The 14,301-nt window shown below is 41.3% G+C and overlaps 1 protein-coding gene across 2 annotated transcripts in view; it reads right to left on the bottom strand.

Annotated features, from left to right (window-relative positions):
- tle5 (TLE family member 5, transcriptional modulator) overlaps positions 1-14,301 on the bottom strand; it is a 48,226-nt gene that overhangs the window by 5,297 nt on the left and 28,628 nt on the right. For both annotated transcript variants that reach the window (XM_063466709.1, XM_063466708.1), the window contains exons 3-4: positions 12,949-13,012; positions 5,272-5,316 (exon numbers count right to left, since the gene is read on the bottom strand). In XM_063466709.1, coding sequence (XP_063322779.1) covers positions 5,272-5,316; positions 12,949-13,012 — 109 coding nt within the window. The remainder of the gene's footprint in view (positions 1-5,271; positions 5,317-12,948; positions 13,013-14,301) is intronic.

Below are 14,301 nucleotides of genomic sequence, written 5' to 3'. Positions count from 1 at the left end.
TTGCTTGTACTTAATACGCTTCTAAAAACTCTTGGACACACACACACACACACACACACACACACTAATAATCTCCCATACACGCACGCATATGCCGTGTTCTCTTTCACATCATGCACATTCCCTATCTTTCTCACATGCAGGTCTATTATCACATTTGGTTGGTAATCATCCAATCCATAAGAGATATGCAAAGCAGCAGTAATTGTGTTAGAGCCTAATTCGAGGCGCGATGAGGAGAGAGAGGCTCTTCTAACAGACATTAGGCATGCAGAGCACAGTTCCCATCAAGCGCTTCACTCCTATCTGCTCATCATTACACATACAATCTCCCTGACATCTCTAAAATGTCTCTGCGGGACTCGCTCCACGCTAACTATGGCTCTGCCTCTTTTTCAGTGCCCTTTATTCTGTCTATCTTGTTTTTTTCCAACCTAGCTTTTGTCTATTCTGTTATCCCTGCTCTCCATCACCTTCTCTTTCCCTCAGATTTTTCTTTCTGAATGCAGTCTCCTCTCTCGTGTCCTCACTTTACATTTCACTCTGCTTCATTCTGGCTTTCCTAAAGTGCTATTGGAGCACTTTTCACTGACGAAATTCTGTTTCAAGGAAGTATGGAAGGCAGAGTAAACAAACCTAACGTTACACAGACTTCCTTAGAGTGTACTGGCAAGCTGTCCTTTTTTTTGTAAGCGTGACTTTGAAACATATTTCAATACAAAGAGGAAAAGTAATAGTTTTTACGCCTGCAGCACACATATGATAACATGCTGCAGGTGGCTCCGGAGCGCTAATCAAAGTGCCATCTGTTGTACTTCAACCCAAACCATGACCTTTTTCGGAACCTAGCTAAATAGTTTTAACACCTAAATCTGCCCTGAGTAGTTTTTTATCAAGAAGATTTATGATCTAAACTTGTGGTAGCAGGTTTGATTAGCTAAATCTAACCAAGTAGTCCAGATTGTTTAAACCTAATCAAATAGTCTAGATCAGGGGTGTCAAACTCCAGGCCTCGAGGGCCGGTGTCCTGCAGGTTTTAGATCTCACCCTGGGTCAACACACCTGAATCAAATGATTAGTTACCAGGTCTCTGGAGAACTTCAAGACATGTTGAGGAGGAAATTTAGCCATTTAAATCAGCTGTGTTGGATCAAGAACACATCTAAAACCTGCAGGGACACTGGCCCTCGTGGACTGGGGACCCCTGATCTAAACCTAACCGACTAGTCTGAATTGTCCAAACCTAAATGAAAGGTCAAGACTGTGCAAACCTAACAAAGTAGTCCACATTATCTAAACCTATCCAAGTATTTTTGACTGCTTAACCCTAACTAAGTAGATAAACAGGTCGACAGGAAGGCACAAAAAGAATAAAGCTTTATTAGCCATATTCCAAGTTTAATCCTCAACTCAACCTTGCTTTTTTTCCAGACCCCAAAAAATGGCCTCTGGTATGAGTGGAAAATTAAGTCAAATTGCCCCTCTGTCCTCTAAATTGATACTTTTTCTCCCTTTAAAAGGTTGAAAATATTCTTTTCATGTACACAAATGTGACCAGTTACATGACAAATCAAAAGGACTTTTGCTCCAGTTTCCATAAATATCTTCAGTTTGTTATCAGATAAAAAGAATTTTAAAAAAAGTAATGCTCACGAAACGAGGTCAAAATAATTGGCATTTTTGTTTTGAAATTCCCTAAAACTAGGACTGGATAACTGAACCACAGCCTTTTCAGTGTCACCACTTCTGCTTAACAAAGAGTTTCCACCATGCCGAACACGAACAACTATTCCTGCAGATCCAGCTCACCTCACATACAGATGAATATACTCAGAATTGCCTTCATAGTTTGGTTTATGTGATGATTATTGTTCACACAATGTACATTATTTTAAGAGCACAATGAGAACCTATATACTATACACAACACAAACAAAGCACACAAATGCTGTCAGGAAAAGAAAAAGAGAGGAAAAACAGATAAACGATACAGCTTCATTCAACACACTCCCAGTTCGATCCGCAACTCAACCTTGCTTTTCCTCACTAAGACAAAACAGAGATGCAGAGAGCGGAGAGACAGACTGCACAGAGTGGAGAGGCATTTTTTGAATTGAGTAGGACAGAGTGATCAAGAGGGAGCAATTGAATGTGTGAGTGTGAGAGAGAGAGAAAGAAAGAAAGAAAAAACAGGGAAACAGACAGAGGTGGAGGAGGAGCAGAGAGGGGAGTGTGGCTCTGCACAATAGGCCTAGACATGAATGCTCCTCGACACTCGTTTCCACACATCCCCTTCAATTTCAACTCTCTAATGGAACTAGCGATTCTCGGTACCCACTCACACTGTGCACAAAGGACGGGCGTGCGCGCGCACACAGTAACAGCAGCACACACGAGCAGAGAGACACAAACGTTTATGAACATGTGCTGGTAACATACGTGCACATACAAAAAACGCAGGCACATGCGGTGATGGAGTGACTGGAGGGGCCCAGGAGCGTGCACGCTAACACACCGAAGCTCACGCTGGCTCTACCCACACGCTGACATTTCTAAAAGATTGCAGACAGCCAATGGGAAAGTACATGAGCTAATGTACACACACGCACGTACGAAGATTGCTGGGTACACGCACAAACACACAACTCCATTTGTGCCTGTGAATTTAATCCCTATGAGATAAAGGAGAAAGGTGTGTGCGTTTGCTCAGCATGCATCACGGTGCCCGTCTTGTGCTTCCAACCTCAGAGTTTGTGCGGGTGCATACAAGTGAAGGTCTTTAAATCATGGAAGCTGCTACTTTCATGTGTGTCTCCATTCGTCAAAGCATGCTCCCTTCTTCCAATATGGCTGTCAGCGCACGCCGTCAATCATACGACAGCGTGTGTGTGCGTTTGTGAGTGTGGATGGGCAATACCAGACGAGGTCATCGATAAGGGTTGGCCCCTTGGAGGCCCATCGCTCTCTCCTCCTACAGGCTGAGCATAAATTACTCCCCCTGCTTCAGCAACACAAACTGATGTATGGACCACTCCCTCACCCACGCCCTGCCTGATTGAGGGCCTTTTTTTCTCCTCCGTTTCAAAATACCTTACTAGTTCTTACAGCACCGTTTTCACTGGATGTAAATATAAAGCCACTTTGCCAAAACCTACATCCACATGAAATGGCTGCGTGATGTTTAAAATTACTAAAAACAACAAAAAAAACATGTTAATTCCTCAGCAACTGGATTTACACACAGAATTAGGTGACCTCATTCAAATGAGATCCCCAAAGGAAACAGAGATTATGTTGAATAATCACACCAACAGTTCAATAAGCTGTCGGTGCATCACGAGGAATGCACAGCTCCTTTTTTTGTCGTAAAAACACGACAAACTTTGACACTTTGTATTTTGTTCAACTGAATCAATTTTAGACTTAGTCTACTACAATCCTATGATATTTAGTTGACTAAAACTAAAAGAATTTAGTCCTAATTAGGAATAAAACTAAACATCTTTTTAATCAAAAGACTATAACTACAACTAAATCAAAAACTGCTGGGCCAAAGGTGAGGGTAAGAAGGTACGTCATAGATGTACTTTCATACTTTATCTTCACCACAACAGCCCAGTACTGCGTCTGCATCACTGTTGACATCGCATCCATCTGTCAGCCTCCTGCTTTCCTCTTCCCTCACTTGTAAACAAGACCCTAAGATACTTAAAACCATCCATTTGAGGCAGCAGCTCGCTCCTGCACCCTGCAGTGGACACGCTGCCCTTTTCTGACTAAGAACCGTGGCTTCGGAGTTTCAGGTGCTAAATTCTCACCCCAGCTGCTTCACACTCGGCTTCCGGAGCAAGGTTGATGAGTCCAAAGGAACCACACCATCCGCCAAAAGCAGAGATGAGACTCCTGAGACCACTGAATGGAAATCCTAAAAAATCCTTTTTACAAAAATTACTAGACTTATTCTAGTAATGACCATAATTTCCAAACTGAACTTTGTGTTTTAATCAGTGACCTGAAACTAGTGACTGAGCCCATGAACTCATCAGGAAGGTGATCTGATTCACACAGCTATAAAGCCAAGGGCCATTGCCCCATAGACATCTATACTACCAGACATACTTTTGTTAGGAAAGGAGTCACCCCCTGCTGACCATTAAAAAAAAATGCAAGTTTAAAGTACTTGGCACAAAGTCCATCTTTTATACTGTCTATGGTAAATCTTTGTACCAGTCACTGCTTACTCACCCGTCCCATCAAAAAAACACTAAGCTGCTCTCTGAGTATCCATGTCTGTAGCATAATAAGGCTACCACAATACAGCAATGTAATATAACATTTAGGACTATCTTGTTTGCAGTGGATCTGCCAGTCAAACATCAGTGAGGCACATGCAACAGGTAACTTATGGAGACATTCCCTATCCTGGCAACCAATGCATCTGGGCCAGGTTAAAGAAAAAAAACACTGTAATGAAGTGCATAATTCAAGGTTCAGTAAGTATTAAAAGTCTTTTTATCTGCATTGATGAGGTTAGCTAACTGACACCTCAAAGTCCAGGAAATTCTCCCAGCTGAATCGTCAGTATGAACAACAAGCAACTATACAGGACAGGGAGTCCTTGAGACATTTTTCAATCACAGAGTACAAAATGACGCTAGATTATTGGTAAATGTATGATTTATCTGTGGATATTAAAACAAATTGCTCTGAAATTACTACAACTTTTATTTGTGGCTCTCGCAGGTTTATCCATAACACGTATAGAGAGAGCACTGCCTGTCAGACAGCTGGTAGCCAGGTTTATAAAATAATTCATTTATGCAGAGGAAAGTAGCTACTTCCTGCTGACAGCACAAAAACATATTTCACTCAGATTTGGCTCCTTTGGATTTTTTCCTGTAGTATTTAAATCCACATGTCAAAGCTAACTGACAGGAAGAAAAATTCTAAACATTGGTAAAAGCAATAACAAAAAATTAGACGCATAACCCTTGGCAGTAGTTACATGACGATGGAGACACCTCAGTTTATAGAAGCATGTTAGAAAGGAAGCCTTAACCAACATAACACACACAGGAGGTACAATAGAAACTTGATAAACATGCATGCCCCTCAGTTTGAATCCATCACATCCTGCAAGCAGAAAAGGCATCCTCCTGTGTTTCAATTTTCTTCACAAAAGCAATCTTCTGTTTATGATCATACAACAGTTTTACATCCTATGTGATGGGAATAAAAGAGCGATCTTTAAGGAGACTAAATACGACTTACCTGTTTGTGCATCTCAATGTTGAGCCCGTAGGACATCTCATAGTACTACACAGAGAGAAGAAGAAGAAGAAAAAGAAAAAGCTATAAAAACACAGGCACCAAACTGTTGCCAGAAAATCGTCTGTGCAGGAGCTCCATGCTAACAATTTATCATGCTCAACTGACTGCATGTGACAAATCAGGTTTGAAGCTAATGTGCATTCTGATTGCACCACAATCGGAAATCACACAAAAATTCTGTTTCTCAGCTGGAACACTCGAAGCATCTTCAGTGTGGTTCGTTGCTTTTTTCACCAAAAGCAACGAATGCTAATATGATCATAAAAAACATTATACGGGCCTTCCTAAATCCAAGAGGTGATTCCCGAAAGGCATCATTACATTGCAGATTAATAAGAACAAGAATTCACAGGGGTACAGTAATCTTGAAACACTGCGGAAGACTTTATTCGCCTTTTCACTTTTGTCTTCGTTTTTAAGTAAACAGCTTAATAACAACCTCCGATGTTCTTTGTTCGAAGTCATTTGATGTAAAACGATGTGCTGCTGAAACCGAAGCTATGACGGCACATAAAAATAAACCGATCAATTGATTTGCATAATTAATCTGCCAGTTTGTCATTTTATCCTCCTTCTCATGTACACGCCAGCTCCCTCACACAAATGAAATTTGCATGTATGAACTGCCACAGAATATAAACACAGTTGTTTAATTTAAAGGGCCTACTGAAGTTCTGTTTGTCGCTTACAGCTGTTTGTGTGCAGGATGAGTTTCATTAATCTCTGCAATCATCACACAGCAGCAGGATCCACATGTGTGCGTGTGGAACAAGAGAAGTTGCCTCATTTATTATTTAGAATTATTAATTATCCAGACAAGTCGATGTGATCGGTAACAGTCCCTTTACTTACTTCTACACTTCAGACATGTTCACACACACATGCAAAGAGAAGACACAAAGAGGAAGAGAGACTGTGAGAGAAAAGGAGAGACAGAAGAGAAACAGCTTCTGTTGTGTGTCTGTGTGTGTGTTCAGTGTTAATGAGAGGGCCACCTTCTAGGCGTCAACCCTGTTAATCACCCACTCTGTCTGCAGGGGGACTGGCTCTGTCACTGGAAAACAAACAACACACAGATCTCTCACTCACACACACATTTTTGTCTCTCGCTTGTTGTCACTCACACACAAACACACACACACGCACGCACACACAGAGTTGTTTGTGTTCAATTTCACACTGGCTCTCTCTTGTAAGTGAATGCACGTGCACGCACGCACATGCACGCGCCCTAAAACATAGCTCCGTAGCTGCTTGTGCCCACGCGGAAGCTCCCTAAAGTAATTACAGCGCTGGGGAAATGGAGGTGCTGCCGCTGGCTGGGGGAGTGGGGCAACCTGATATGCTATTAGAGGAGGAGTGGGGAGGTCGTAGTGGGGATACAAGACTCGGCCTGCCACTGATGGAGTGGAAGTGCGATTGAAAGTGCGCGTATGTGTGTGCGTGGCTGACTGTGTGTGCGTTCGAGTCAGAGTGGGCGAAGGAGGGTGTTTTGGCAATACTGCATTCACAATTCAATTTTACAGGTTTTATTTCAGCTGAATGTGAAGATGGCTGCACAATTTCATCAGCATGTATCCAATAAGGGCTGTGCACATATTAAAAAAAACAAATACATTTTAAGCAAATGGTAACACACGTGTAATTTATCTCAGTTAATCCAATACAGCGGATCTACAGAGGGGTGATAAAGTGAAGGAAATATCTCAACACTTGACCTCTACAAACGAGGAGATCCAGTAATTATTTTGGGGCAGGTGTCCCCTTGGAGGAAGGAGCAACTGCAAATCAATACAAATCCCTTCTGAGGCATCACCTTTATCCTATAATGAAAATTTCCCATACTGATGGGAGTGGTGTCTTGGCAAGTGATGCCAATTCTTCATCAACTCTTTCCCCATAAAAACGACATCCCCCGTACTCTTAATGACGAGTTTTGACACCTCAATATAGATGTGGTTGGATGACTATTAGAATGGGTTACACTTTTTTCCAAGGGTTGCTACAGTAAGCTATACAGGCAGAGATCACTCTCACTAACTTTTGATGCACAACCAGTCATTTTGATCTAAAGCAGTCATGGGGGAAAGAGTTAAAAAGGTAAAGAATGCTTTAAATAATTAACAAAATGTGATTCTTTTGGAAAAGCATGATTACTTCCCTCCAGTAGAGATCCAAAGGCTTGCGAAATAAATGCCAAGACACTCCAAAGTTGTTCTGGCAGAACGTGGTAGTCCCACTCCTCACTAAAGCCGTTTTCACATACAAACTCCAAAACTTTTGGCAGAATCAGGTCAGGGCATCATCTGCTCTCCTTTCTCACATGTATCGATGGTGCAGCGGTTAGAACTGTCACCTCAGAGTAAGACGATCCTGTGTGAAGTTTGCGTGCAAATCCTGTATGTGCTTCCTCTCAAAGACATCCATGTTAGCTTAACTGCTTTCTTGCATTTGTGCAGTATCTCTAAAATGGGAACAATCCTGTGTAAGAGTGATGTGAAAACTAGTTTAGAGTTTATTGGCTGGACTATTGTAATTCATTATTATCAGGTTGTCCTAAAACCTCCCTAAGAAACCTCCAGTTCATTTAAAATGCTGAAGCGAGAGTACTGGCAGGGACTAGGAAGAGGGAGCATATTTCTCCCATATTGGATTTTCTTCATTGTTAAATCCACAATCAAATTTTAAATTCTTCTCCTCACATTTTGGATAATCAGTCCCCATCTTATCTTAAAGACCTCATAGTGCCATATCACCCCAATATAGCACTTCAGTCTCAGTCTGTTGGTTTACTTGTGGTTCTGAGGGTACTTATAAGTAGAATGGGAGCCTTCAACTTTCATCACATTTCCTATGATGGCTTATTTCTTCTAAACACACCTCTTATAAATATGTGTTGCACACCACTCTGTATTTAAAGGTGGCTGTCCCTGCCTGAGCTCGCTGGAGGTTTCTTCCATTAAAAGGGAGTTTTTCCTTCCCACTGTCGCCAAGTGTCACCTGATTGTTGGGGTTTTCTCTCTATTGCTGTAGGATCTTTACCTTACAATATGAAGCACCTTGAGACGACTTGTGATTTTGCCCTCTCTAAGTAAAATTAAACTGAACTGAAATTAAACGTGGCTGCCAGTCTAAAGCACAGCTGGTGAAAGTGATCCATGTTCTCACTTCTGGAAATGAGGCTGCTGCCTGAGTGAAGTGCAGGAAAATGGCACAGATCGGATGACGGGGCGATGTCAGACATTTGCATTCCCAATTCCACCTCAAGCTCATAAAAAAGCTCAGGGTTTTAGTGTGTGTAACCCTGAGCCAGGACCACTATACTGAAACTTGGATTTCTGTTCTATGTTCTTAAGACCAGGAGCACAAGACCTTTTAATCTATAGAGAGAGCACATATAATATTGATTAATTTAGATGCAGCAAAGAAGGAGCTGAGGTGGAAATGAATGTGTGAGATGATCAGCTGGGATTGGAGAGAAGTTGGTCTACCTGCTAGCCTCAATACTGTGGCTTTTTTAAAAACTGTCACAGATCTCTAGACAACATTTTATTTCTTCTTTTAAATCTGTGACAGGGTTGGAAGTAAACTATTTATTTATTTGCTGGCTGCCTTTTAAAAAAAAATGTTTTATTTCCCAGACCCAAAGATATTTTATTTCCACTGCTTCTTTTATTCTCTCAAATCTTGTTGGATAGTCTGATGTCTTGACTTTATATAATAGTAAGTATGGCTTACTAGTAACTTCCAATTACATGTTTAGAAAACAACTGGTGTGTTCACTGGTATATATGGTTTTAAACTGTTCAGATTCAAGCAGATTGCACTTTTATGCCCCTCACATTTTATATATGAAGCTTGAGTTTCAAATAAAAATGAAAGACCTTGCAACCTTTAACAAAAAGGTGTTCTTGATTTGCATTTATCCAAAGAATCAGAACTCCTCAGCAGACTCTGGAAACACTGTAAAGTGCTACTTGTCTGGCATTTTCTCTTAAAAGTGTCCATGTTTCATTCAGCTGCGCATTTCCTGTATCACTGTTTTCCAGCACGATAGCTATAAGATGCAGGCTGAAGAAAAAGCTGCCTCATATTCTCCTCCTCACTATAGTTAGACATGTGCAGTTAAGCAGGATTTACGCTCTGTCTGAATTGCATGTCTGATGGTCAGATAGCGTTAGAAACCCCTTTCACCCGCATCCTTCCTGACATTTGATAGTGGGTGACACACACACACACACACACACACACACACACACACACACACACACACACACACACACACACACTCTCTCTATCTGTAATGTTCTAAATCTGACATTCACACCCGCTTCATGCTTTGCGGAGGTGAGAGAGAAGCCAGGGATCTTACTCAACTATCTGTTCTATTTTTCCAGTGTTTCCCTGGAAAGACTAAGTCTTATCCCAGTTTTTACATAGTATCACATCACTGGAAAGTTTTAAATGGGGCCTATTTTGCAAAATCAATGCTTCCATGGCTTTTGCAAAATAATTACACCTACCAAATAGAGAAAAGATCATTCCCCTCTTGTAACATCAAAATGGGAAAAAGCCCCACCTATAACCAAATCTAACCAAACCAATTTATCAGTTTTGTTTTGGCCAATTTTAGCAGCTTCACCTGAGTAACTTGTTGGCGTCTTCACACAATCCAAAGGCAGGAATGTCAAGTTTACTGTTGATTCTTGATTGGCCACATGTAAGATTGGGAGTTCATGTGGTTGCCTGTCTCTCTGTGTTAGCCCTGTTATAATTTGGCAAACGATCCAGAGTGAACCTTGCCTTTTGACCAGTGTCTGCTGGGACTGGCTCCAGCCCAGTTTTACCTCCTGGCTGCAGTATTGTTCTGAACCATAGGTGCATCCAGTCAGAAGAAGTAGAAAATGTGGAAATGGGAAGCAAAGTTTTGTCAAAGTTTGCTTCAGAACATCTGACATCTCTTGATGTGTAATCTGGCAATCTCTGAGCTCCTGCACTGATATATCATTGAAACTGCAGTAAAGACCAGCCCACTCGAGTATCCTGAATCAGTGTGTTTCTGTTTTAAGATTTAAGATGTCCAAAGTGCAGCTATCACATTAGAAATAATGAAAGACAGAAAGCTAAACTTTCTGCTGGCTTTCCTTTCTTGTAGCACCAGTGTTCCCTTGTGCTTATATTCAACATATAAGCAATATATGATCATGTCTTCTTAACAAATGTAAGAAGAAGAATAGAATAGTCCTTTAATTGTCCCACAAGGGGAAATTTGGTTGTAACAGCAGCAAAAAGACACATATACAAACAAACAGTACACAGGACACAGAACAGAAACATACACAATACATACACAAGAAGCACTCAGTTAATCAATTTTGTGCAGAAGAGTCAAAATATACACTTTATTATTATATGCATTTTATGTACCTTTTATGGGCTTGCAGACAGAATCTGATAAAGAAAGTCTAGCTTACCAATGGAAGCTGATAACCACTGCTGTGATACCCATTAACTTAAACTAGAGTTTTAGGGGTTTTCAAGCCTGGCTATGTAATGTAATGTAGCACCAAGCTGCTAACTTGTACCAAAACTGACTCTTGTTAAGCAAGAAAGGTTCAGTAACTTCAGTAAAAGCAGGAACTCCCATCTCCCATCTGTTTAGAAATAGACACAATGCTGGGATATTAAAGACTTACATTATCTTGTTAAAAGTTGGTACAATATAGGATTTTGAAGTGGTCCTAAGAGATAATGATCTGTCCCTTAGTCATTTAAAAGCAGGACCACAAAATTTAAGGGGATAGAAACTACACAGAACACTCAAACTGAGCTTTGCTTCCATCAGCCTTTGAATTACCCATTGCATGTATGCAGCCTTGTCTGGTTTCTGTCTTTTAAAGTGTCCTTTAAATTGATTTAGCACATGCATCACAAAGTCAGTGAGTGAACTGGAGGCAAAGGAGCACTCTTAAAAAGAAAAAAAGAGACGCTTTGGTTAACGTTGCCAATAAACAGAGCAGCTGAAAGTTGTATATCACTTTGTAGTGCCTCACAAGCTGATCAGAAAAATACCAAACCCTAATGAAAACTTTGTGCTGATAATATCAGCCTGCAGGCTACTAAACAGTCTGCAGAACATTTTTCTGACTATAAAAGTCATCATGTCCCTTATTAATTTGTGCAGCTGCGTTTCTTCAAATCATTTAAATGCTTAAATCAACTATTACCTATAATCTGGATAAATCACTGCAATTACACAAAGAAAAAAAAAACCACAAATCAGAATTTGCTGGGCTCTGCAACACACTTTAGTAAGAGTTTCCATTTTTTTCTGAAATTCGTGGCATCGGTTTTTCATTAAATCTGTTTTACACGACTGTGCTCTTGTTTCAGTGGGTGTGTGCTTATGTGCACAAGGACGACAAAGCCTGAGTGTGTGTGTGTGTGAAATTGTGTGTACATATGTCTGCCTGAAAAATACACAGAGGAATTGTGTGTTTGTATGTGTCTGCTGCCCTGCTGATGGCGGAGAGAGCAGTGCGGCAGCGCAGATGAGATGAGATTAAAGCCAGTCAGAGGATCAATTAGAGGCAAAACATCAGACGGCTACACAGCTACGGCCAGCAACAATGAGATTAGCCCCGAGGTGGAGCAGAGAGCAGGCAAGCACATCTGTGTGTGCATGTTTGTGTGTGGATGTGAATGTGTGGACAGAGACAGAGAGATGGGGGGAAAAAGAGGAAATGAAGGGGGCTGGGAGAGACGAGTAACACACACATTAACTACAGAAGCAAAAAGGAACAAAGCATGAAAAATTCTGGTTTATTTCAGTTCAGGTTTTGTTTTTAGGGAACATGATACCATCATTTCAATCATGTTAAGTGTTGAGATTTCAAGTCTAACAGGGCTACAATCAACACCAGTCAGCAACTGGATTTGATTGCACTGCGTACTTTAGGGTTTCACCAACATGTCCTTCAAACTGAACTAAAAGAAAATGTTTTTTCCAGATATGATATCCTAATTTGAAGGATGGCATTATCTGTCTGTGCCAAAATTGTGCAAATCACGTCTGGAAAAAATTACATTTTACGATCCATTAGCACGGCAAAAGTTTTGTTTGCTCACTTAGTCCAATCTCCTCCTGCTGCAGGCTTCGTGGCTCTGTAATAACATCACCCAACTTCCTTCTTTGTTCGCTGACAGACAACAGCCTTTGTTCCAGCAAACACTAAAGGGATATGTCGCTTGATCATTAAGGCATGCTTTTTCAGGGCATTTGCTGAAACAACTGATGCCGTCCATTTTCTTCGAAGAAGAATCTAATTAAGAGAGTTATAAGACTATTTAGATGAGTTTTGGAAATTAATAATGTAACTGTCAGATTCCCAAACAAAGGAAACATTTTAAGAAAACCTATGAAAATGGCTTGCTGTGCAAAAGGGAAGATGGTGAAGGGTATGGAGGAGGTAGAGTGAAAACACAAAAAGTATATATATGAATATAACACAAAGAAGTTGCACAACAACCAAAATCTACATTAGTTAAAAACAGTGAAAAGATGACATTTTGTGTCAACCATCATCTCTGATGCGCAGCACACACAGCTTAACTCACCATGATATAATGGCGCTGCATCTCTGACTTCTCACTGGCCAACTTGTCACACTCGAGCTTCAAACTGGAGAAAGAGGGAGGGGAGAGGAGGACAGAGTCAGACCTTGTTATTCAGCTCGACAGTCTTCCTTCTAAAAGTGCTGACACCAGGTGACTTCTACCCCCCTTCATCATCATTACCTCCACTTTCACCGGCGGCACTGTCATCACTTTCATCATTGCTTCAACCGCCACCATCATCATCAGCAGCAGCACCACCTCCGTTCTCATCATCCCCCGCCACCATTTTCATCTATATCATCGCTGCCAACTGCATCATCATCATTAGCACCATCATCATCATCCTCGCCTTTATTAGTCAGTGGCAGCGTGTTCGCCACACTTGACATGTGTCGATTGACAGGAGGAGGTCAAACTCGCTCTGAACTCCAGAGACGAGCCGAGCCAAAATGTCTGCTCACTAAATCAAAGAAGAGGCAGCGAAGCAAAAAGTCTAAATATAGTGTTGACGCGTTCTCTGCGACCCTTTCCCTGCGACAGCCATTAGCTGTAATCATGTCAGCGTTGATGTCACGCGAGGCGACAGGACAAAGGAGGATGCATCAACAAGTCAGCCTGATTGTCAAATAAAAACGACAGAGGTGGAAAAAAAAGAGCCCCTCTGTGATTTTGATTGAAGCAGCCTTTTATAGCGTGTCAGTCACAGGCGGAATCATCCGATGTGAAGCGTGGGTAAGACTCATCAAAATATGCAGACACACATGCTAGATAGGTTCAGATTTAGGATAAGTCTGTAACCTGTTTGATGGTGTGTGTATATTTATGCAGGGTTGTTCTTCGCAGCTGTCTGCAGGAATGACAGCTCGATTATAGCGAGCGATGGCTCAGTCTTTGCCGCTGTTAGTCTTAACTGGCAGACTGAACACCGTGTTACACACAGGCAATAATGTAAGCTTACTCATACACACAGAATTGTGCTGCTTTTTCTATACTTACTGTAGCTACTGCAGTGTAGACTGGAGCTAGAGCCTCCACCCTTGCCCTGACTTTAAATACAAAAACCACAATATAATGAAAAAGTATTCCAGCCTGGTATTGTGATAGGATGCCACCTGTATAACAAATCCAGTCAAGAAATTTCCATGGTACTAAATATTCTACAGTCAGCCGTTAGTGGTATTATAACAAAGTGAATGCGACTGGGAATGACAGCAACTCAGACATGAAGTGGAAGGCCATGTAAAGTTACAGAGCGGGGTCAGCAGATGCTGTGGCACAGCACAGTGCACAGGGATCACCAACTTTCTGGAGAGTCAATCGCTACAGACCTCTAAACTTTACGCGGCCTTCAGA

This window comes from Pelmatolapia mariae, linkage group LG23, assembly GCF_036321145.2.
Source record: "Pelmatolapia mariae isolate MD_Pm_ZW linkage group LG23, Pm_UMD_F_2, whole genome shotgun sequence".
Lineage (NCBI taxonomy): Eukaryota > Metazoa > Chordata > Actinopteri > Cichliformes > Cichlidae > Pelmatolapia > Pelmatolapia mariae.
Note: the sequence above shows the minus strand (reverse complement) of the source record. Positions and strands in the feature narration are given on the sequence as shown.